The sequence below is a fragment of the Strix aluco genome, chromosome 1 (genome assembly GCF_031877795.1).
Source record: "Strix aluco isolate bStrAlu1 chromosome 1, bStrAlu1.hap1, whole genome shotgun sequence".
Taxonomy (NCBI): domain Eukaryota; kingdom Metazoa; phylum Chordata; class Aves; order Strigiformes; family Strigidae; genus Strix; species Strix aluco.
The window spans coordinates 54,172,308-54,198,712 of record NC_133931.1 but is presented as its reverse complement, the minus strand read 5'-3'; the positions used below and the strand labels follow the sequence as shown (position 1 = coordinate 54,198,712).

General features: G+C 41.1%; 1 protein-coding gene across 4 annotated transcripts in view; it reads left to right on the top strand.

Moving 5' to 3' along the window:
* Window positions 1–26,405, top strand: part of DLGAP1 (DLG associated protein 1) — a 434,783-nt gene that overhangs the window by 313,412 nt on the left and 94,966 nt on the right. For all 4 annotated transcript variants that reach the window (XM_074821449.1, XM_074821461.1, XM_074821455.1 and 1 more), the window contains 2 exons: window positions 21,942–22,119; window positions 24,579–24,819. In XM_074821449.1, the coding sequence (XP_074677550.1) occupies window positions 21,942–22,119; window positions 24,579–24,819 (419 nt within the window). The remainder of the gene's footprint in view (window positions 1–21,941; window positions 22,120–24,578; window positions 24,820–26,405) is intronic.

Here is a 26,405-nt window from a genome sequence, read left to right as displayed (position 1 = left end):
AAAGAAAAAAGCATTTAATTTTGCTAGTCAAAGTTTGATCTTTTGTTAATACTGAAGCAGAGTTTTGGAAGTCGATAATTTGTTAAAGAAAAACTGCAACCTCATTTAGATAATTGCCTTACTTGCAGAAATTAAAATCCTTGTCCTGCATCTAGTCATCTGGCTTAACTTTGCACAAGATTTAGCTTTATGTTAGACGTAGCTACAAATGAAAATGAGGACTTCCAACTTTTTAGCTTCTCTTATTCATTTTAGAGCAAATGATCTTAGTGAATTCAAGTCTATCCCATTGTCTGTTTTAAAAAGCAAGCTCTGTCACTGTACTTTGTGGGTTAAATGGGCATTTCTAAGGCTTGCTTTAAGAAACACAATTATAATCATGAACCAAGATGTGTTTTTCAGCCATCTCTATCAGGGTATAATTTTTACATGGCCAACTTACATGTTTGTGTGCAAAACTGGTCTTGTTTATTTTTAGCCCTACTTCTGCCCTTAAAAGGCTGCCTCAGAAAGGAAGTTAATAATGTCCAGTGGGGACAAGAGAAGAAATGCTGCCTGAGACTACAAGGACATACACAAGCTATATGTTAGGAAAATTTTCCTAATGGTAATGATAGTTAAGCGCAGGAGTGGATTGCCAAGAGAAATCACTTCACTGGACATTTTCAAGAAAAGGGTAGAAAATGTCTGTCAGGACAAATTTAGGTATTGTTGATCCTGCTTTAGGGTCAGAGGAGGGACCAGATGACCTCATGAAGACCCCTCCAGACCTATCTAAGATTCTCCGTCTTTCTCAGGCTATTGAATATACCCACTATCACTGTTCTTACTTCCTTTTCTTGACTTATTTTTTAAATATAAAAATAAAATTCTCATCAGGACCAAATTATTCCTGAAGGCCTGCTGTTGAATAGTAAATATAGATATCCCACCCACAGGAGTGTTGCGCAATTCTTTCATGTATTTTAAATGTTATTTCATTGCTAGCATTTTGAAATTATGTTCCAACCGCTGCCAGCCATACTGTGCTTAACTCTTGGTATGTGATCTTGTACTATCTGGTTTAGTTTGCTAAGGGGAGCTCAGCTGATGTATTAAATCTGCCATGCAGAAAATTCACAGGCATAAAAAGAGATATGTGTTTGCACAAAATTCAGTCTGGAGTCCTTAATGTCCAACATAACAAGACAAGCAAACAGGGAACAATAATTAAATTAATTATTCATAATAACTTTCTGTTCTGATCAGCTAGAAGTGCAATATACTTTCACTGTGAAATGCTGGATCCCTCTTGGATTAACATGGAAAAAGTTAAAATAGTGTATTTTGCTTTAGTTTTAATGTGATATTACAAGACAGTTTTTGCAGACATGCTTTGGGATCTTCTGTTAATTTGCATCATGTTAGGGTGTGAGAGAGACATGAAAGCGAGTAATTGTTCTGCCCTTACAAATAAAAGATACTATTAATATCTAAGTCGCGTTGATGCCTAGTCATTTGTTTCATGTATTTTCTTGTGTTTGTATTACTGCTAAGAGGGAGTAACTTTCAACTTATTTTAGTAATTCTCTGCTGGCTTGGGTGCAGTATGGAGTGAAGGTTGGGGGCAGGGTCGGCGAAGAAAGGGTATGGCCCCTGGTACCCAAGATGCTGAAGCAGGGCATCAAATACCACTCTGTTCCCAGTGACACATGTGAATGAAAGTTTATCTGAAAAGAACTGACTTTTTAAAATCTTCTCTCCTCCTAATGAAGTTATAGATTTTCTCAGGAGGGGAGAAATTAGGGAATATTCTTAAAGACTTTCTTACATTGTGCCTGCTTTCTTTTTTATTGTACACCACAAAGATAGAGAACCATCATACAATCACTGCTTGTGTTATTTCCTGGTGTGGAAAAAAATATTTCTGTTGAAAGCACCTTTGCAGCAGCTGCTGAGTTCCTGTGAGAGATTTCTGTGGTTGCATCAGTAGCTGAGTTGCATGGCAATTTCCCATTCTCCTCCAGAAGGGCTGTTCTACCTGACCAGCCTGAACCCCAGCTGTCCAGCAGCTTTGCCTGCAGCAAGCCCAGGGACTGCAAAAAGCACTAACTGGTTTTGTCATCCCTGAATGCCAGCAGCCCCATCCAGAGCACCCAAATCTTTCCCTTCATTTAAGTGACATCAGGGTGGCAGCCATGCTTGGGTTGTGTCTGTGTAGCTCTGCACTGTGACAGTGATGTATCATGCTGAAGGCAAGCTCAGGAGCTTTCAGAACTAGTATATAAATCTCTCCTGTTTTATATCTGACAATTGCTATTGCAAATCTGTGCTAAGCCTTCATTACTCTACACTTGAAAGGAAACCTTGAAAAACTCCTTTTGGAAGGTAGTCCTCCTTGGGCTAGTCCTAAAAATGTTCATAGTTATTATTTATTACTTTATCACATCAAAATGGGTAATATAGATGTTTATTAAAACTCTCTTGTAACAATATTTATTCCTGTCTGCATAACAAAAATTGGAAAACATACCAGAATGAAAAATAATACAAGTTTCTTACTTCATTTATTACTTTTACTCTTTGTTTTACAAAACTTAAAACTGCTACTTTGCTTTTATCACATTTACAGAAATAATTGGTTCTGAACTTTGCATAAATCTCAAAACCAAGCATACATATATAATACAGAAGCTTACAACTACTCTGGGTGAAGTGGTGTCAATGATGACACCGAGTCATGACTTCATCTCATAATATTTATACTTGTGACAGTGATAGAAATTATCTCTATAAAAGCCAGAATTGGGGAGGGGGTGCAATTTCTGCAATTTCTGACTTTGAAAAGGTATTTTTTTCCTTATTCTAGCGTAGTTGGATGTAGCCAACATGTCATTGAACCATCCTCTTGAAGTTGCAGTCAGAGATGGAAATCTCAGAAACGTTGGCACTGTCTAGTCAATAGGGTCCAATCCAGGGATCCATGGCTTAGTTGTCTAGCCATGGATCTCAGACTGGTGCAGGATCTGTTGGACTCATCTCAGTCATGTGGCTGTAAGAGCTGTGAGACAACAGGGCTTTGGCAGAGATTTGTTGCTCAGACTTGTTTGAAATGCTAGTGAGTCAGGCTGTGCCAGTGCAGTTGTTCAGTCACTTACTGTTGGGTAGAATGTCATTTCTGGCAGAGCAGTAACTCTCTGTCTATTACTTTCCCGCCCCCTGCTTAGAGATCGTTTGATTTGGGGCACAAATTAATTGCTGTTTACCTGTGATGAACAAATTTGAATTGAGAGGGAGTGAATGATGCCTTATTCAAAGAAGACGTTAGACTGACAGTGGCTGGAATGAATGTCAGCACTATGTCCTATTTCTGTTGTTCCTTTCTCTTTCCTTTCCTTTCTTTTTCAAGTGATTCCTTAATATTCCTAATAATCCTCAGTACTTAGCTAAGCATCCTTTCTCCATTAAAAGAGCCAAGATTTGCATGAAGAATACCACATCTAGAGTCACTGTCCCTTCACACAGTGACAGAATGACCTTCTGACTATCAACTATTTCTATATTTCCACCTTCCCACTGCTTATTTTATTTCCTTTGTTAATGGATTTCACACCTTTGAAAATAATGAGTGTGGAGCATTCTCTTCTGCTTTCATTTATTTATAGCCCTGATCCTAACACACTCTTCTGCTAAGATTTTCATCAGTGGTGATTTAATTATTAACCTTTTCCACTAATCCTGTTGCTAATATCATCCTTGTGAGTCTTTCATAGTCCTTTTATCCCACAGTTTCTAGTCCCGACTAGAGCTGGTCTGTTCCTAGCACTCCTGGATCCTTCTCTTTGCATCCTTTTCTCCCCGAGGAGGCATGCAGCTTGTGTTGGAAAATGGCTATATCTTCCTTCATTTCGGTGCTCCTTTGCTGCCGATGTACACATGGTGGTTAGCTGCACTCAGTCACGCTTCAAGCTATCTTTGGAGTGATTTCACGGGCAACTGGGTTTGCTCCCTGCTCCATTTCTCCAGATGGAAGTTGCCACGGTGGCTCACGACTGCAGCCTGGCAACCGAGGTGCCCTTGCCATCGACCAGCAGTCAGGCAGCCCTTGCACACTGATCCCTGTGCAAACACACGTGAATGCCAAGGAGGCTTTATCCTATCAGTTCTAATTGTCCCTTCTCCAGAGAAGTTAATCAGATTCATTATATCTCTGTGATGACTGTGGTATCTGCCTGAGTGTTTTGCCTCTGGCAGAAGATAGACAAACCCTCATTTTCTACTGAAATTGCATGTTATGACTATATTTCCTTCCCCTGTTGGAATCAGTATGTCCACATAATGGTAGCTTGTTCTTTAATGTAACTAGTTCCCTTAAGGGCATCAGCCCCAAGAATAATGAAGTAATCCATCTGAAGTTCATACACACAATGAATCACCTGAACAGCTGTCTCTTTAAAAACACGGTTGTAGTTTGATCTTGATGTTGCAGAGATTCTTCATCTTTTGATTATGTTTTCAGATCATGTGTTTTATGCACCTCCTTTAAATGATGTATGTAATAGAAAATAATAAATAATACACAGAAGAAGAATTTTTATTTTTAAGGACTATTTTTAAAGAAGGAGATGAAATAAAATTGACATGTAACGCAATACTTAAAACACTGATTTTAGAACTTCTTGATGCTTATTTGCAAGCCTGTTTTGTCAATATTGACAATATTGTCAATTATTAATGTTTATTTTAAAAATTAATCCCTTCTAATAAATAGAATATTTATATTTCAAGAGAGGAAAAGTCAAATTACTCTTTTTTGTAGCCAAAACCAGGTAAAAGTTTGCTTCTAAATTGAATGTTACAGTTTTTATTGTGCTATCTTATATTGCACAATTAATCCCTCAGTGTTTCTACCATGGGCAGCACGGAAACCAGCCAGAATGGGAAGGTTAGATCTGATCCAGGTTAGATCTGAGATGAATGTAAATCCCCTGCCCTGCTCACTGAGCTACCCACTGCCCCCAGTACAGGCCTGAGATACCCATTGGGAGGGCATCCCTCTCCGTGGGGAGGTATGCACTATACTCAAAATCAGGGCTGGGGTTTTTTCCCCTAAGGCATGAGACTTAACAGGAATAAGGCACGGAAACATTATTGTTGACTGTTTCTCTGAAAGTACTTGGGAATACTATGCAATTGGGATCTGGGTCGTCAGTACCGGATTCTGCAGTGGGTTGTTTACAAGTCTCTAGTGTTTAAAATCCAAGCTATGGAGGCTTTTTTCTCCCCCCTAACAAAGTACATACAAAGTTTTAAATGTCAGCCTCCTACCCAACACAATGGGATGATAACCTCTGCCATGAATTAATCAAGCTGCATTATCTTGCCACTGTTCTTCCAATTTCTTTTGAATTCAGACAAATTTCACAGCTTTCTCTTCCATAAAATGATACACTAAGGTTAATTATAGTTCAGGAGCACTCTAAGGTATGATTTGGCTGCTCGGTGTTTCTGAGGTCGAAAAAGAGCATGAGTGGTGCACCTGGAACGAGTGCCTGGCTTGTATTGTTCCCGTAGGGAAGGGGAGGATCAGTCAAGCATTAAAATGAAAGACTGACACTGCAAAACTCTCAGGTGTGGTGCCCCTTTTTCTGCCAAAGGGGAGCAGGGTGATGGGAGAGTCTGGCCCCCACACCTGTGTGCTGTGCCTCCATGACAGGAAGGCTGTGTCCTCGGGAGCAGGGGTTGAGGATGGAGTGCTGGGCACCCCACCACCACTGCTCCCTGCCTGGCCTCTTCCCAGCTGCGGATATCAATGTGCCTCCAGCTCTGGGTAAAAAAGGATAATAACACTCACGTCCTGCACATTGGGATGTCACGAGGATTGATTCATTACAGTTAGTGCAGCAATTACGGAGCCTCTAAAGAGGCTGCAGAAATGCTAATACAGTCATCATTAGTCATTGCCCCCTTGCTCTTAGCTCCTGTTTTGTACTCATGAAGAAAGGCTTGTGGCAGCATTTCCTTGTGCTCACCGAGATGCCTGGGAAGACCCCCACCATATTGCACGAGCATCAAGGCACAGCATAGGGAAGAAGTTAAATCATCGTTGTACTTCCCTGTTGGAGGAAGAGCTGCAGAGGCTGGCGAGACCTCAGCCAGGGATGAAAGGGTCGGTTCTTGTAGTTCCTCCTCAACTGTGCTTCCCATGTGTATCCTGCTACCAGGATGCTCTCTCCTCCCTTTCCACCTGCTGTACGTATTTGCTCTCCCCGTGATGTGTGAAAGCCTGAAGGGGAGCACACTACTCCTAGGAGTAACAGTAACTCATGTTGCATTTTGCTGTGTCTGTTGAAATTCTTAGGTACGATCTTCTCATAACTTGACACAACTCCCCCTCACTCACCATCACACAACCCACACCCATTGCCAACATATGTCCTAGAGGTGGTTCAGATACTTTCACAGGGGGTAAATGATAGATAGGCATGCTTCCCTTCAGCTAGTCCTACCTCTCCTCTTCCCTCTGTGCCCTGCCTACATACACTAACGCACGGCTTCCCACTCACTTCTCTAAATTTTCTTTGTATTTGTTACCCTTCACACTACAGCAGAAGGGAATCTTAAAATGCTTTTTCTTTTTTTCCCCATACGGAAGGCCTTCAGAACTAGGAAAAGATATTTTAATACATCTCAGAGCCTGAGCTGCCATGGTATGTGCTGCACAGAGAAGCAAGCACACCACACACTGAAAATCACAGTGCAGTTGAGTGGAGGGGGTTCCCACTGTATGCTCTGTGCATGCCTATTCCTGGAAAACCTGTGAATTTTCTGATGAAAAGCCATTCGGAAGACTGTGAGAAACATTTGTCTCTGTTATTGTCACTTTATCTCTCTTCTTTGGAGGGGGTAGACAGCAGCACCGATGGTCCTGTATTGATGGCAGCCCAATCATCCACTAAGAGCATGGTGCTGTGAGGGACAGTAAAACCCACAAGAGCTAGTGGAGGAGCAGTTTTCTACTTACATCCCAAGCTCTTAGTGCACTCACAACAGAGATTATCCATGAGCTTTCCACAGTCTTTCTGTGAAGAATATTGATCCATTTTCTTCTGCTGAGTTTAGGCTTGGTTTTTTGCTGTTTGGAAGGGCAGGACTGGGCCTGTTAACTTAAGCAGAATTTGTCTAAGTTGAGAAAAAAAATGTGACTCAGACTTTCCCATTGATAGACCTTCAGCAAAGCTCCAAGATTTGACCTGTTAAACATCTAAGCAATTACCTATCTAATTAATTACTTGCTTATCTTCAGATAAAAACTTTTCAATTCTATTTAGCAATTTCCTGTTACTGAGTATGTTCTCATCAGTGAGTAGTGAATAGCTGTGCACACAAAAACCTGCCTTCATATATCCAAATTGCTTCCTTCCTGCTATAAATGGATGTTTAGCATAGTTATCTGTAGTGAAAGGAGCAAGATTGGTAATACAGCCATTGAGAGTATATTATTGTGTTGGGCTTTTCTTTGGTTTCTACTTTCAAATAGCTTTTTTCTTAAAGAATATGGAAGTAACATTTTTAGCAAGTTACCAGTTTCTGTACAGAAGGAAAATTCCTTTCTGAACCCCAGTGTTGACCTGCCCTTTCTAGTTACCAAGAAAAATACTTTCATTCATGAAAAGCACATAAAAAAGCTTTAAATCTTACCGTTTTTGTAATGATATGCTGAATGCTAGGAAAGCAAATTGCCCTATAAATCCTAATTAATTGGAAATCAGGTCCACAATTCGTCTGGGCTGTAAAAATCAGAATATATTCTAAGATATAATAGATGTGCAGCATCTTTTTTATATACTTTCTGCTTCTTGAGTCCTTGAACTTTGTGTTTGTGTGCTTTCTTTACCAACTGTGAAAACTCGAGGGGTTTAACTGGAAAGGTTTTGCAAGCCTCATGAGATGAGCTTTAAGAAAAACATAATGCATTGCAGAAGTGTAATAAATAGCAATCATTGGCAGCACTAGATTATTCCTCCCTCTAGTGTCTGGCTGGCTCCAGTGAGAATAAATGGAGCTCTTTATTAACATCTTGAGGAATTATTCCATTAGTTTAGCTACTCGGAACTTACTTTTTTCAGGCTAGCATCCTCCAGCTCCCTGCCTGCCTGGTAATCCAGGGTGCCTCTGTGTCCATGTCCGTGATTATGTTATGTGACCAGCCTTTCAGTTTTTCAAGGACACCTCTCTACAATGTTCTCAAGCTTTCCCAGTCCCTTCTGTATATTATATTACATGATTCCCAGTAGCAGTCACATTAAGAAGGTCACCCCACTTCTGTTGCGTTTCTGTGGCTTGACAGTACATTACACCAAATCTGGGTAATTTATCACTGCTGATCTCTGATGTATGCTAAACTGAAAAAGTGATGAATTTGAGGCAGCTTAGTTCGTCTGGTCATGGTGCAATACTGGGAACTGTGTTTGGACACTGAGCAGGATATTAGTGCTTCCTCCATCTACCTGGGTGTGTCAGTGCATGCCCATATACCAGTGGGAAGCTCAGGCACGTTCATGTCATTAAGAGAGACCAAACACACCCCTTCATGGATAGCTCAGGAAAACATAAAGGTGTTGCAGAGCTGGACCACTGCACTAAATTTTGCCTAGCAGCAACCCCTATCTACTTAGTCAGAGGGACAAAATTCAGTTGGTTGACAAATTGGCCCTTACCTGGCACATCACAGGAGAAGCCAGAGTCCCAGGATGCTGAGCAGACCTTCAAAGGTGGCCCTGTGCATCCTGCCTGCACGCAAGGACTTGATGTTCAAACATCATCAGACAGGTCTCTGCCCCGTTGCTCCTGACAATAAGAAATGGATGAATATATTCTCATAATGGTTGCTGTTTTCCTAATCAAGGTGATAAAAAATCCAAGCAGTAAAACTAGCTGCCATAAGTACAACAGCCATTCAAGGAAGAGGTCATCTAAGGAAGAGGGTACTTACTCATACAACACAATTAAATGATGTAACTTCAGGGCGGAATTGCAGCGCCCCTCAAAAGAGTTGTGACGCTTGAGAAAGTAATATAGGTTTCATTATGCTTTGCTTAAAATTGACATTTTAGGCATTAAACTTTTCCATAGATCACTGAAGTTTCATGAGACTGGAGATCTTTTCAAGGAGTTTTGTCTTACATCAGCGAAACTATAGTCTTGAGATGATATCGTAAATCACTCTCCATAGTCAATAATGGTTTTAATCGAAAAATGCCTTTCTTCTAAAGTACCTTTTGACCATCACACCATTCTTTATTAACCAGCTATTCCGCTTTATATACAATATCTGTCTCTGGGACTGAAGTTTATTATTTCAGTCATTCTGTCACCTTGACTTCCAGTAATATAATAAAAATACGGTGCAGCTCTTCTCTTCCATCAAAGAACCTCAGTCATGTTTGCTAACTTTAATTTAGCATCAGAAAGCCACCTGAGAGGCACTGTGGGGAAGTATTAACATACCTGCTTTCTGAGCCCAAGAGTTTATATGACTTCTTCTCCAGGTCACACAGCAAATTTCTGTCAACGCTGAAATCCAAACCCATAAGCCACAGTCCATTGCCAATGGTTTAAAATGCCAAGAAGTTATTTCTCCAGAAAATTGTACTGTTTATTTGTCTTTTTTTTTTCCTGTTATGTTTTCTTAAACAAAAGCATAGATATACAGGTGTTTTAATCTGAGTAGGACAGAAGGCCATCTTAATTGTGTTCTGAAAAGCAGAGAGAATGCTTAACTCATTCACAAGTGGTTGGTTGTTTTTGTGATTTATATGGGATAGAGAGCACACTAGTAACCAGTCCTCTGTAAGGAACTAGCTTTATTCCTTTCCCTATGCAAACACAATGTTTGGGAATTTTTTTCTCTTTTTCTTCTGACCTTGCTGGATTTTTTTGCTTTTTTATTGGAAAAGAGCAGTGTCCCAATTCAGTAAGCCACATATTTTAATTCTAAGTATGATAATTAAATTCAAATAAGTATTTAGAAATACTTAAGAATGCCTACTGTCACAGGTCAAGTCAGCTGACTTTCTCAGGAGTTAAGGCTTTCTTCCTTTAAAATGAGGTGCACAACCCCTTTGAAGATCCTCAACCCTGAAGAGTATCCACTCTTCAGAAAAATTTTTACATTCTTGTGTCTCCATCTGAATCATTGCACTTCACACTAACAGCATGATAATGGCTTGTCCATTCCTTTCCTCCCAGACCCAAATAAATGTTTCAAGATATTTCCATTTCATAGGATTAAAAGATACCTATTTCAAATAATTAAAAAAAAAAATTCCCTTTCAGTGCCCAGATGGATTTTGCATTATTATGCAGCCTTCTCAAGACATTTTATTCTTTGTTCTCTCATACTCCAAAATATAATTAGTTCTGCTTTATCAGTGTTCATTCTGTACAAGTTTGGCCCAATGATAGCCTATAGCACAGAAGGCATCTGTTTTTTAAAAAAAGAAAAAGAAATCTAAAAATATGTTAAGCATAATTTTACATCTTTTGTGCAAACTTCTATTTGTCAGAAGTTTTCATAATGGAAATCAACTGCAGACTTTCACCTTGAGGCATTAAGTGCTTTAGCCCTGTTTATAAAAGCATTGACAAGCCAGCTTGCCCAGACCACTACATATAGATATATGGTGTGTGTGTATATATATATATACCTATATGGATATGTATGTATATATACATACCTGCAATAACAGGTTATAGCTTCATGTTGTATCTCAGTACAGCAGACAAGTCTTTTTGTAATCACTGCGGAACAAAACTGGAAAGACATTGGAATGGAGAGAACTATAAAATACACATGGATAACTGGATTTCTGAAATTAACTGGGTTTGATTTGAGGGATTTCTTTTGATGTAAAAGCACCTGAAGGGGAAGTGGTAACAGCTCCTTTTTTGTGAGGAATAGCTCTGGTAAAGTTCCACGGAGGGAAAGTCTCCCTGTTCCTGGGGTATCACTTTTGCTGTGCAAGATCAGTGATAAAAGGGAAAATCCCCCAGAGAAGTAGACTGCTGCCCAGAGAATCAGTAGAGAATTTGCCAGAAACCCTACTGCATACCATTATTTTTTAATTTATTTATATTCTAGGCATTACTTTAAATAAAAATATAGAAGAAAAGTTAGTACTTCCAGCTTCTTTGGTATGACAGAAGCTGCAGGGTTTTATCTTAGTCAGTGGTAACTCCCAGTTGAACAGTTTCCCCAAAAATCTTTGCTTTTTTTATCAGGGAAAGACAGCTGCAAGTCATATCTGAGCTCCAAGCTATACTTGTCCAGACACAGCTGGAGAAACTAGCTGTAGAGTTATCCAGGAGGTCACTGCTCTGTCTTATCACCCCGCTCTCAACCCCTGTGCCATCAGGAGTAGCTGGATCCCATTTCAAGTCACTACCTCCCAGGTGTCTGCAGAGAAACAAAATGTAGTAAGCTAGAAGTACTTGCTTAGAGAAGAAGAAAAATCAGTCTTCACTTCAAGCATTTTAAACTAGTGTTGTTCTAATACAAACCAGATAAAATTGAGGATACTGAAATAGCCACTTAGTAAGAGTGCACGTATGATCTTTCAAAATGAACCCATCAAGAGAGGAGACATATTACCAGCACATATTACAGTCCAGGTGAACAATTTGCAGATGTTTTCAAGAAATAATGCATGCCCACAGCAGGTGAGATACTCAAAGTATTTGTCAGGTAGCATGCTTTGTCTTGTATTGAATCTTGCTTTCTCAAACATGCCTTTGGAGGTAGTGCTGTTACTCAGAGATGTAAGAAGGTGAGCTCAGCCCCTTAACTTAGTTGGATTTGGGATTTTTCCCTTCTCCCTTGCAGAGTTACTAGCGCACCCTCCTCATTGCTTTAAAATGTACTTGCTTTTCAGAGTTTCTCCAGTAGTTTGGTTTGTGTTGCACGTCTGTACAGATGGTGTTGAATCGGTTTTTTTCTTTTTTTTTTTAGTAGGTAACTGAAGCTTTTGAAATGTCAGAAGCCTGACTAGGAAGTGAAAAAATGCTGTATATGTAAAATACATTTTTGGAAAATTCAGGTGGCTGTTATTTACGTGAAGGTTTTAGAGTAACGGTGTTGACTTGCAAAACTAAAATGTGCTCCTAATCTCACTGGGAGATGTTTATACAGATCTTGCCTGCATGTTTGGAAGTGTCTTTCTGAACTAGGTGACTCAGAAGCAGGCACGTGGCAGGGCTTGCAGGCTCACGGCCATGCAGTGTGTGGGTGACCATCACCCGGTTTCAGGTCCCTGTGGAGCTGAGGACACTGAACACTGAAAAAGCATTGCAGTTTGTCAGGAAAAATTGCTCTTAAATAAACACTGCAGTGACATTCAACGGCAAATACTTTTTTTAGTATTTACCTAGAAAACATTATTTGTAGATAAACACTGTGCAATATTGTAACTTGGAGTAGCACAGGAGGACTTTCAGTTACGGGAATTCTGCCCAAAAGATGCCTTTTAGCTGAGCTGGAGCACTATCCTCCCACTCCCAGGAGCAAGCCAGAGCTCCTGCATAAATTGCAGTGCTAAGCAGGGAGGGCTGGTTTTGCAGCCAGCTCAGCACACCGCCGGGTGACATTCCTGAAAAGTAACTGCCTTCCTCCTGTGGTTTGGCAGAGAAGGGTAATTCTTGGTTTTTCCCACTGGCAGAATTAATCAACTTTTAATGTGTGAATGGGGGAGACCTGAAAATTAAATTAAGCAGGTGAAGTCCGAGCTTGTGGAGACTGATTTTTTGTATAATAGCACAAAGACTGCAATGGGGAATATCTTGATCCCAGATACCCTGAGGTTAAAAAAAGAAAAAAGCTGTCTGACAGTATTCTGAGTAGGAGTAAGCTTAATATTAATACAGATTGAGACTCAAACTTCTGTTCTCACCACAAATGTGTCAGGAAGTACAGATCCGCAGGTGTGCTAGAGGATGTTTTGAGTGTGTTACCAGACACCCAAGAGGAGAAAAATGACAGTATGATTTGACTCACTTACGACAATAGCAGCAATTACAGAAGTGGCAGCGAAGCGGTCCATGTCCAATGCTGAAAGCTGTGCCTGAGCACACCTGGAGGCATCTCCTTCCCTCCTTCTTGGAGGCCTTGCCCTCAAACACATGCTATCAGGTGGCTGACTGGCAGACTGAAATGCTTCAGTTACTAATATATTAGTTAATCTCAGCAGACTGTGGATGACTTTTGAGTCTCACTAGAGGAGAGAGGTGGCACAGAATTAATTAGGTTAGAAAAGGCCTTTAAGATGAAGTCCAACCATCAACCTAACACTGCCAAGTCCACCACTAAGCCACGTCCCTAAGCGCCACATCTACATGTCTTTTAAATACCGCCAGGGATGGTGACTCAACCACTTCCCTGGGCAGCCTGTTCCAATACCTGACAACCCTTTCAGTGAAGAAATTTTTCCTAATATCCAATCTAAACCTTCCCTGGCACAACTTGAGGCCATTTCCTCTCATTCTAATACTAGTTACTTGAGAAAACAGATCGACACCCACCTCGCTACAACCTCCTTTCAGGCAGTTGTAGAGAGCAATAAGGTCTCCCCTGAGCGTCCTTTTCTCCAGGTTAAACAACCCCAGTTCCCTCAGCTGCTCCTCATAGGGCTTGTGCTCTAGACCTTCACCAGTTTCATTGCTCTTCTTCAGACACACTCCAGCACCTCAATGTCTTTCTTGTAGTGAGGGGCCCAAAACTGAGCACAGTATTTGAGCTGTGGCCTCACCAGTGCTGAGTACAGGGGGACGATCACTCCCCTAGTCCTGCTGGCCACACTATTTCTGATACCAGCCAGGATGCTATTGGACTTCTTGGCCACCTGGGCACACTGCCGGTTCATATTCATCTGGCTGTCGACCAACATCCCCAAGTCTTTTTCCACCAGGCAGATTTCCAGCGACTCTTCCCCAAGCCTGTAGCATTGCATGGGGTTTTTGTGATTCATGTGCAAGGCCTGGCACTTAGCCTTGTTGAACTTCATACAGTTGGCCTAGGCCCATCGATCCAGCCTGTCTAGATCCCTCTGTAGAGCCTTTCTACTCTCAAGCAGATGAACACTCCCACTCAACTTGGTGTCATCTGCAAACTTACTGACGGTGCACTCGATCCCCTCATCCAGATCATTGATAAAGATGTTAAACAGAACTGGCCCCAACACTGAGCCCTGAGAAACACAACTACTGATCGGCCACCAGCTGGATTTAGTTCCATTCACCACAACTCTTTGGTCCCAGCCATCCAGCTAGTTTTTTACCCAGTGAGGAGTACACCCGTCCAAGCCATGAGCAGCCAGTTTCTCCAGCAGAATGCTGTGGGAAATGGTGTCAAAGGCTTTACTAAAGTCTAAGTACACAATATCCACAGCCTTTCCCTCATCTACTAAGCGGGTCACCTTGTCATGGAAGGAGGTCAGGTTAGTCAAGCAGGAACCTACCTTTCATAAAACCATGCTGACTGGGCGTGATCACCTGGTTGTCCTGTATGTGCTGCATGATGTCACTCAACATGATCTGCTCCACAACCTTGCCAGGCACCAAGGTCATATTGACAGGCCCTCCTTGTAGATGGATGGCACATTTGCTAACCTTCAATCTACTGGGACTTCCTCGGTTAGCCAACACTGCTAATAAATGATGGAAAGTGGCTTGGTGGACATTCCACCAGCTACCTCAGTACCCTTGGGTGGATCCCATCTGGTCCCATGGACTTGTGTGTGTCTAAGTGGTGTAGCAGGTTGCTAATCACTGAAGTAACCAAGAGCATAACATGATGTGAAATCAGATACGTGAGCCTAGCCTCGCCAAGGGGAGCTGAAGGAACGCCTTCTGCAGGAAGGAGAGTTTAACTTTTGTGCCATCAAAAAGAGAGTTCATCAAAGCAGTAATGGAGTGCTTTAATAGGGAGAGCACCAAAGAATTCATCTTCACCCCAACTTGGGCCAAAGGGCCCCAGACAGGGCTACAGGCATGGCTGACCTGCTCAGGCCCTCCAGGAGCATTCGTTCTTAGTGCTATACCTGATACAAGTCAAGAGCTTTTCTAGCTTAGATAAATATATCCCTCTTTTGGTCAGCAGCACTTTTTCCTGGGATTATTAGTGGCAGCTCAAAGGAGACTTGTGCTGAAAAAAGCAAGGGCCTTGTGTCACACATTCAGTCTAGGTTCAGACATCTTTTCTTCAAGCAAGAATCTCCAAAAAGCCTTTTAAGCATGTACTCAGTAAGATTGGCAACGGGACGTGAAGGCCCACAGCTTTCCTCAGAGGGTCTTCTGAGATGAAAGCTATTCTTCTCAAGCTAGGTGCTATTGATGATGTTATATCTTACCCTGCTAGGTGTGACAAGAGAGGATGCACTTCTCTTCTAGTGTAAACAAAAATTGTGTGTTGTTGCACTGAAATTACTTACCCTGGCATCACTGGGTTGAGCTGGTTCATCTAGGTTGAACTGTTTCTACGCTTCAGCATCTCTTCACTCTCCAAGGTGGCACAGAATGCTCACAACTATTACCCCTACACACACCCCTACATGGGCATCAGCACCAGCATGTAGACCAGATTTCTGATTAAAGGGAATTGTATAATGTCTGTCTGCATCATCTTCCATCTGCTTCTCTTACCAGCTCAACTGCATATGGCATTATGTGCCCCTTCCATGCTGTGCCCTGTTCTTTCATTATGTCTAGAAAGCAGAGAGAAGATACAGCATGTCAACCTTCAATTCATTAGCCTATTGTTTTTGTTGTACACAGCACCTGAGAGTGTCTTTGAAATAAAGGGGAAGCTTTGCTTTAATGTATATGTGAATTTTTATACAGTAACCAGCTCTGCTAACATTTTATCACTTATTAAGGACTACAGATGCTCTTGAAACATGGTTATACAACCTCAGCACCCCCACACCCCAAAAAGAAATAAAACAACCCAATGATTCCATGTCTTTTGAGAGGGAAGCAGGTTTGTAATAAAATCAAAAAGAAGTGGTTTCATGGCTGATTCTGAAGCTGGCAGTAGCCAGACATGAAGAGTTTTAAAAAGGACTGGGCTTTTTAGAAGCATTTGCTACTAAAAAATGTTGATCCAGTTCTTGCTGCCCTCTATCAAACAAACAGGATCTCTCTGGCAGGACACCATGTGCTTACTCAAAAAACCCACAACAGCTGCAGATAGACACGTTAGAGAGCTGCATGACACCAAGCTGTGTGGTCTTCTGGATTTATTTTTTTTTTAAGTACTTTCCTCTTCAGCCCTAGCAGAACCTGAAAAATCAGGCAGAGAAACAAGTACACTGTACTGCAATTTCTGCCTTTTCTCACTGTGTGACAAACCCCGTGACACAGGCATGTTCCATGCAGTTTTGTGGTATGTGTTGGCTGGTTCATGAAGCAAGGATGATTTGTAGTCTGGTGGTGGAATCTTTTATAATGCAAAAGGAAGCAAATGCCAATTTCGTGCTGATAACATTGAATTGTTCTTCAGCAGATTAGCTTTTTCTGGTTGTCTCCAAGTTTTAGATTTTTCTTTCTCACACTTGACTCTTTAGCAACACACAAAGGACTTGAGAGATTTTATTATTTTTTTTAGCTTCAAGGTAGGAAATCCCCATGAGGAGGTTCACTTCATTATAAACAGAAAAGCAGATTTTCAAAACCTAGAAAAGTCCCTGGTGAGGGGGGAGAATGCTCAAAACTGTTTATTGTGCTGCCTTGTCTCCGTCGGTAGCATGACAGCTTTGTGTTTGCTGCACCGAAAAAGCAGCAGAACATAGGTGCCAACATGATCAAATTACCCCAGCCTGGTGACCCGTATCATGACTGGGATCAGACAGATGCACTTGAATAACTTTGTTCTGTAGATGTTCCTCCCTGATGTCCTTCAGTGTTTGTCCCGTCAGACTTCCCTGGATTATTTTACCTTCTAGCAATAGTAAAATGCAAATAAAATTAAGTACAGAAATGTACATTGTATGTGCCCACCAGCCATATCAGAGGTGGGGCATTCAGCTGCAGATAATTAAGCCACAGGGAACTAAGCTGTCCGTTATAGGCTACAGAAATGAGAGCTGAGATATTTAGCAATAGTGGTGGTTCTGAGGTTTATTTTTTCTTAGGTTTGGGTTGCATGTGGTGTGCTGTCGGGGGCTTTCTGTTTGTTTGAAGGCAAGTTTTAGCACACTCCTCTGCTGGCTTACAGAAGTATTCAGGACATGTTTCTGGACTTTCACTTTATTCTGCTTTGTCATTTTCTGTTGGCAGAGCACAGTACCCATCTGGCACAACGCTGCAATTTGTGCTATGAATCTGAATGCTGAACTTGCAGAATACAATACAGTCTTAGGACTACTTTTCATTGTAATGCTTTTTTATATTGTGACTGGCCTAAAGGGGAAAAAAGACCAGCCTTCATCAGTCTTGTCTTTCCCTTTTTTCATTCAGAAATGAAGGATAATAAATGAAATTGTTTTTCATAAAGAGCACATATATGACAGAGTGCATTGTGCTTTCCTAAATTAAAAGGAAATATCTGAAACTAAACTTGCCTGCTCTTGTAAATCCCTGTTGTCTACCTTCTCTTTGGCATTTGAAAGACATTTTGAAGGCAAAGGAACCATTCCAGGAATATATTCAAAGCTATTTCACTTTTAATCTGCTAACACTGCGTTTTAAACCCTTTAATATATATTTGAACTAAATTATAGCCAGCATATACAACTCAGAAATGACAAGGCACTATGTAAAGTTAGCGTATAGCTTTCCTTCCCCCTTCATTCATCCTGGACCGTCATCTGAGTCGAGCACTAGGCTAAGGCTATTTCCTGCCTCTATCTCAGACTTCCTTGTACAAACCAGAGCAAATCAGCTAAGCCTGGCTCCTCCCATGCTTACCTGTGCTGACCAACTCCTTACTCTGCAAATAGTCAGTTAAGCAAATTAGGGACCAAAATGTGTTGCCATCTGAATTAAGACAGTGTGAATGCAAACACATCTGTAACACTTGGTTAAAAGTACTTATTAACATGTTGCAACAGTGGTAGGGGTGATTAGGTGTGTGCATTTTAAATCTTTTCATTTCTATATTTGAATGAAACCAGGAGAATCGGCGTCAGTATGTCTGAAATGTACAGAGCAGAAACCAAAGGTCAGTATGCAAAAGTAGCTTACAGATTTCCTTTACACACCTACATGATCTCCAGTTTTAGATGCTTCACTAAAATGTGTTTTCTGCTTAAATGAACACTCTCCTGCCTCTCAGAGCCTCTCATGGGCTTTCAGTAGCATTTTGCCCTCACAGGAGGGGTACCTCCATCTTCCCTGAGGCACAGTGTGCATCATAAGTACTTGCCTTCCTTTACCCAGGGGAGCCTTTATTTCCCCACCGGGACTTGGCAGACTCCATTTCCACACACCTCAGCACAAGGCTGGCTCCTTTTCTGATCAGTCCCCTTGGGACACCCGCAGTGGCAGCCAGCAGAGTGGCAAAAAGCCAAAGCTCTCATCTTCTCCTGGTGTCTCTTGCCGTGGTTCTTGGGAAGCACTTCCAGCAGTGCTACTCCTCCCGCCCTGTGCATTATCGGTGTGCTTCCATTGTGGCAGTGCTCCCATCCTCTGGGGTGAGGCCTGGGGTAAGGGTAGCAGTACGGGGAAAAAGGACGGTGCAGCAGGTTTGGGGACCTGCCACCTGGGCTCCCCATGCCCACTGCAAGCTCCCTCAATGCTGCTTCAACCAACATCATCACATCATGTATCCACTAGGAACTAGAAGTCTCCCAGGCAAAAATCTGTCTTTTACCATAGCAGTGAGGATGAGCTGTGTATAAGCCCCTCTGAAAGGGCTCTGGAACTGAGCTCAGGACTACCCTTCAGTGCTTGTCCCATTTCACACTGGCAGGCAATGCAGCACAGAAATGATGCAGCATGCTTGAGGAACTCATTCAAGGTCTTTAATAATTCACATCCTCCTCCTGCTAATTAATATATCCAATGCAGTGAGTGGAGCTAACAGACCATTTTGTGTTGGCCAAAGAGCTGTCCCAAAGTGTCAGTTCCTTGTCTGTCATACTTAGTTGTGGAAATTCTGATGGCACAAAGACAAACTTAGGTAATGCAGGACAAATAGAAGACGGAGTTGATCCCTTAAGGAAGAAAATAATATTTTCATTTAGAGGTTAGTGGTAATAGTAACTCTGAGAAAATAAACTAGGTATTCAGATCTTTCCCTGTCATACATAGCCAGATTTATTCCTAATAGAACGTTTTCAAAATTTCCAGTGGTATTTCAGCTGTTCATTGAAGTGTACTGTAGAATATAGTGACAATTTATTACACAGCTATAAAAGCAGTAGTCATCATTATAAATGCAAACCTTCAGATGTTTCTTTGTCTATGCTTTAAATCTTTTTTTTTCCCATCACTGCATCTAGTGAAACAGTGATTGTAGCAATCGGTATGAAGGAGCCACCTCCTCCAACAGCTGCCAATATCCTAATCTGTTTTATACAACAGACGGGAGGTATGCGCAGGCTAAGATAAGTGACCACCTGTAAAATATGGTTCTAAATATGTGCCAAACTGGCCAGTCATATAGTCAGGAACAAAACAAGGCAGAAAAAGAAGGCAGCTGTGCTGACCACCCACATCTGAAATGACAGGGGAACATTTACTCTCATGGATGGATGCCCTTGTTTCAAACAGAGTTGGGAAAATGTTGTTATGCAACACTAATGCATACAGAAAATGAATTTCTGTACCTTTTGTGGTGGCTTTCCATGACACTTGAAGCATCTGATCTGGTCTGTACTCTGGCTGCCACAGCAAAAACTTGCTCCTATGGGTACCTGCATCTTATCATATTGGTTCCAATCTTCAAAGGGCACCTGCCTCAGCACTTGCAAATTTCTGTCTGGCAATATCAGTGTGCTGAATTTGGTGATGTGCTGCAGTCTTCTTGTGAGCTCAGCTAATCAGTGAACAGTGACAGCCTCAGGTGACGTATTTGACTAACTGGCAGCTAATCAAGCGTATTTGAATTTTGCATGTCACATATTGGCAGCAAACTGTTCACAACGTATTCATAAAATACATCTTGAATTAATTTAAGAAATGCATTTCAGGCAATGCTCATCACTTTACAGATCTGCAGGGTGGTGAAGTAGTTCACATGCATCTGAAACATTGTCTGTTGAATTATTCATTCTATTTTATCTTTTTTAATTTTTGATTTCTTTTTTTTTATCAAATAACAGACACTTTTTTTTTCCCAGGAGTTCCACAGTTAGTGTTAGTTGTCAAAATGTTGTAGCTAACTGCTACTAACGGTCACTTTTTCATCATTTTCTCTTCCTTTTTTTGAGTTTGAAACACCACTAATTATGATGTCTAGAAAGCTTTCTAGTTTTGTCATGTGGAATCAAATGGCGTAAGGAGTCAAAGTATATGAATATGGCTGCTGTATTGCACCGTATGCACAGTGAAAATGGCAAGTGAAGGCTTTATTTTCATCTTGTGACAGGAATATTGAGTAATTAGCATAAGTTTATGTATTTTTATTAGGCAGATAATTAGCAGCCAGTGAATACAGTGTTGTAGAGATGACCTAGATTTTATTACGGTATTGTACCATTCAGAAACAGACCCAGTTTCTGAACTACTTAGGTGTGCGATTACACAATGGAATTGTCCTCCTAAAATACATTGACAATTACCAGAATTGTGCATGCCACTGGGAAATTGCTCATACTAATTACCATCGTTAGCTACTTGAATACAAAATATCCGCAAATGCTTGAGGAATTAGACATAAAATGGATTCTCTTCAGGTCAGCTGTGTATGCATTTCTAAAGAGTAGGGACCCAAGATTAAGACTGTAATTAGGTTACAGATCTTTCTGTCATATACCTGCAAACATCCATGTGAGATTTACATTTAAAAATGGAAGACTTAGTTAATATCTTAATTCATTTACGTCGTAATACTGAGAGAATGTTAAAGATATTCCAATAAAAATATTGAAGAATACTTTATCCATTGATTAATTGTTTAAAAATAAATATCCCCAAAACAAATTGCATTGCATAAGAGACATGACTTGGATCACTTTTTGTGACTCACATCTTTATAGGATGGCTCAGATTGTGAAGACAGCACTTAGCCGGCATTTTCAGAGGATAAAACATCTCACAGGTGGAGGATTGTAGCTACGCGTTATAACCTTTGCTAGTTGACTTTAAGCACATATGGCAGAAGTACTGCAGTTTGTGCACATTACCTATGGGTGTTTTTTTGTTTGTTTCTGACTACTTGTGCATCTCATCTGTCACTGGTATTGGAAAGTCGGGGAATATTATCACCTCAGGAACACAACTGTGGTTTTTAAACTTCTAATTTGACATCAAGTCATGTAAAGCTACTTACCTAGCCCACGTTTGCTCAACTTTTGGCTTAAGCCAGGAATAAAATAAAATTTAAAGCACATCAAACCTTATCAGGTGCCCCAAGTTCTTGGAATTGTTTCCCGGGTTAAGATGCACCATGAGTGCATTTGCATGTTATATATGATTTGCTTACCCTATTTGCCTATACACTCTTGAAAGTTCCATGAGAAGCAGCCCCATTACATGGGTACATACGTGGGTGTCAGAGTCACAGCACCAGCAGGTCTGATCAGCACCAGGTTTTCACAGAGGAACAACCCTTTAGAGGCATAGAGCCCCTACCGTTCCTACCAACTGGATTTCAAGAAGTGAATGTTCAGCTGATGTGTTTAGGATCACACAGCCAATCTTACTATTGGCCTCTCCTTTCTTTAGCCCACTCCTGGTAAGTCCATTTAGATTTGATGGAATATCTAATTTCTTTTTCTTCTTTTTTTCTTTTTTCCCAAACCTCCCAGGATATCCAGTGAACACTCGCCAAAGCTTCAGATCCGGAGCCACAGTTACCTGAGGGCAGTAAGCGAAGTCTCCATCAACAGGAGCCTGGACAGCCTGGACCCCGCAGGGCTGCTGACATCCCCCAAGTTCCGCTCCCGCAACGAGAGCTACATGAGAGCCATGAGCACCATCAGTCAGGTGGGTGACACACACCCACAGCAGCCCAGAGAACAGCCGCCATGCTGGACACCAGCCAAGCCCTTGCAATAGAAGAAACTGGATTTTGCTTTAAGTGGAATCAGGCTGTTGCATGCCACACATTTTCAAAACATCTTTGAGAAAACAGAAATGTTTTCACACAATCTTGGTTTTGAGAGGGTAACATTTGATAATGCATAACCTGCCCTTTGCAAATGGATGGGTGGCACAACATGCAATTTGTTTGAAGGAGCATTCCAGAGTTTTATTTTTCTTTTTCGAAAGCAGGTGCTCTACAATAGTGTCTTTAAACAGGGTTCTCTTAAGGATCTTGTGCTTAGTACCTGAAATCGAATTTTTTTGAATGCCTCCAAAAAAAAACATGTTCACATGCTGAGCGAGATGCTAAGGAAAATTAAGTCTGTAATATTTTGCATTTCACAATTTTATTAGTATTTTATCAGAATTTTTAAAGCTTTCTTTATGATGTTGTATACATTCTTAACCCTGTGCACCTCTGAACTTTTCACCTATATAGTACAAATGTCACAGTGTATATATTAAGTGAAAAGGTATTATTGCCCTGAAATTCTGCAAGATCTCTTCATGCTCATTCTAAACTAGAAAAAAATAAACGTTGCTCTGACACATTCAGTTTATGAGTTTTAACATCATAAAATAGCCTGTCCTTGAATACAACATGCTTGTATGATTGAATTGGTGAGGGACAGATCTGAAAAAATGCAAAAGTGCCAGCACCCCACAGGGCAGTGGGCCAGTAGTTCATCTGCTAAATTCTGTAGCTCCTTGGAATGATTTTTGACCTGTTTACTTAAGTGGGTCATTTGGATAAATTAACCTGGATAAAATAATTTTCTTACACTAGTCCAGAAGTGCAGCAGGGAAGGATTTTTGGTGCCAGATACTGGCCCCTTATTATTGGTATGTCAAGTCATTGAAATGTCAAAAAAAGCACGTGACATCATTGATGCCAGGACTTCAATTGTGGCCATAACAAATACATGTGTCATTCAAAATGGAGCTGTAATTTGAACTTCTGTGGTACTCTACATAAGCATTGCAACCTCAGAGTATTCACCTGTGTATTTTGTAGTAAGGCACTTTGCATAGGGTATGGGCTGATGCTCTAGAAGGAGGGTCAGGATGTACCTAGGAGGAAGCAGCACTGAAATTCAGGTCTCAGAGGCAACTGTATGAACATTAGGTTAGGTTACTTATTTAGCTGGACACAAAACACTTATACAAAGCTGTCTGCCAAAGAGTCAGTGTTATTTGCCAATATGAAGAAGTTGGGGTTTTTTATAAAAAGCATTAATTCAGAGATATTTATTTGGGAATATGGCTATTCTCCACCATTGTAAGATTGTTCTTTACTATGTACTAGCCACTACTCTTCCATGCTCTTTTAAGGAGTTTCCCTTTGAAAAAATATGTTCTGCTCTTCGATATTTCCCTTTTCATTTATGTCTACGCTTACTCAGCCTAATGTTTTCCTTGGTAAAATTCATCCTGGAAAAGAGTTTCTAATGTTTTTTTTCCCACCACCTTAACATAATCTTATCTTCTCTTGCAATCTTGGCCTTTTGCATGCTTGAAAACAAAATCCTCAAGTGATGGTTTCCATGTGCATGTTTCCTACGGTGATAATTATTGTGCTTTAATGCTAAGTTCAGAGCTCTATTCTTAGTTTAGAAACATGAGCAGCCATTGCTAATTAAGCCGAGGTAAATGGTTTCCAGGTTTGTAAGACCTGCAGCGTGGCCACATGCTTTTGAATGCTCTTTAACCTGCGTGAGTGCAAGTCTTTGTCACCACCTAGTGTCTGCTCCAAAAAAGGTCTAAGGATTCCTTTGCTTCTCTCACTGTCTCAACCAAAGGAGTCAGCCCAGAGACATTTTTCCCCTGCAGCAAAGCTGGTTCCCTTATCAGCCTCCCCCTCCCAACTATTTGTTACTACTTCTACCTTCGAGCTTCCCAACCCCTCAGGTTTATCACTGTGTTTGCCTGTGGGTTGCATTGATGGGTACTGGGGTTAAGCTGACTTTTTTTTTTCTCACCCCCCAAAGAGTGATTTTTGGTTTTGAATCTAATGGTCATGATGGCCAGAAGTTCAACCTCTGCTGTTGGCGCAGGCTAAGATAAACCAGACACTGCCATGAGGACGCCCAGCTTCCCACCAGTCTTGGCAGGAACCAAGAGCTTAAACTGTGCTGAATCTCCGCCTAAAGCTTTCATCTCCCCTTTTTACACATTATTTTTTTCCCCTAACAATTCTTGCTTTGTAAAACACAACATGTTTATGTGCTATTCACCTGTTCTTCATGTATGAAGGAATCTTCTAACAGATGTCGGCCATTGTGCTGCAGTAACTTGTGAGTGTATGTACCGGGTAGGCTGATGTATGGGATGTACTGAACCTGCCTGGTCTTTGCCTGCAGGTGAGTGAGATGGAGGTGAATGGTCAGTTCGAATCCGTCTGCGAGTCGGTGTTCAGTGAACTCGAGTCTCAGGCAGTGGAGGCACTGGACCTGCCCATGCCAGGCTGCTTCCGCATGAGGAGCCACAGCTACGTCAGGGCCATTGAGAAGGGCTGCTCACAGGACGATGAGTGCATATCACTGCGGTCCTCATCTCCCCCACGTACAACCACCACGGTGAGGACCATCCAGAGCAGTACTGGTGAGTAACAAAAAGGGAAATCCAGGGGGGTTGCGGAAAGAGAAGGAACCTTTCTGTGCAGCTCCATCAGATCAAGGATGGGCTTGTCTCTGTCGGACAGGAAGCCTGTAAGAGAGTCTGTGTTTCACCAGGGAGCTGGACAAACTAATCAGCCTAAAAATATGCACAGATCAAGACTGATGCAGTTGTGGTGCCTCCTACATCCAAGCTAATTTATTCTGGGCTGAAAGCACATAGAAGGGAAGTCCAAGGTCATGTCTTCTCTCGTTCTCTTCCCCAAAAAAGCAATCACAATTTGGCAAGGCTCTGGGTTAGCAGCTCTGCTGGCTCTTACCAGCAGAGGAGGGTCCCTCTGCTGAGTTTTTCTACAAAGGTGAGGTGATACTTGTCTTTTCTTAAAGTTACAAGTTATTGGATGTGTTGTTTAATGGCTCAGAGAGACTGTTACAGCTCTCTAGGCCATTTCTCAGAGGTGGGAATGAAGAAGGGAAGAAGAGGTCTGCAGGTCAAAACACGCATGTTCACATCCTGCTGTTATTCTTTCTGCAGTTCAAACTATTCAGGCCTTGAGAGAGAGGTTTTGGTCTAAATGTGAGACTTACAAACTTTCGTTTTAATGTTTGAGGTTGCTTTTCTTTTGGAAATAACCATGACGAATTCCAAATTCTGGCACTAAAATTACTGCTAAAGGAGAATAAAAAGCAAGTCAGAAACCAAAATCCAAATCTGCCTCTCATTCAGGAAAGCAGGAGGCACAAACCATTACATGTGTGTGCTCTTCCCTGGCAGAGTATGAGAGAGGACCTCTTTCTTTTGACTTCTCTGCACCCGTTCCACTGCTTTACACAAGCTTCATTTACTATTCATGTACTATTCATATTCATGACTAATACTGACTGTTATTTCACTGTACCTACTATGTCTTTTCACGGTTCTTTAATTTTTGTTTTCTGTACTCTAAACTTTTACCTTTTTGTGTGTTATCTCACAGGTGCAGTTGTTTATACCTTGTAAGTTCCTATCTCTCACTCCAGTCTTTTTTAAAGCCACTTGTCAATTGGTTTATGTCATCAAAGGATACTTTCAATCCTTTTACCAAAAATGCTCAGCTTAATTCATGATTTTTCTAAATGTAACAAGTTGGAAATACATTGGCAGTACATCATAAACTTCAAAGTGTTTTTAACAAATGCTGCAGAGCAGGTCTCATCTAAATCATTATCCCTTAAGAAATAGTATTCACATGACAGCATTTCTGCTATAAAAGTAGTTCTTGTGTACACACATGGTTTGCACCACACCACAAAGACAGGATTTACCTAAGGCGCATGTTACTTCATTGTATGGAATTAGCTTGTGTCAAATGTATTGTGAGGCAAATGAAGGATGTGAGTTTTCAGGGGTTTTTCAGTGTGCATTTGCCTTTGTTGGATCAACTTGGGTATCCCAGAGTGGTTTTTCAGTTCTTTGAGAATGGCTTTGTTAACACTTTTACTTTACAAAAATAACTGTAATCATTAATACAGAGAGAATAACTATTTTTAAATTATCTTTATATAAGAGGTTGTTTCTGTCACTTTGAAAAA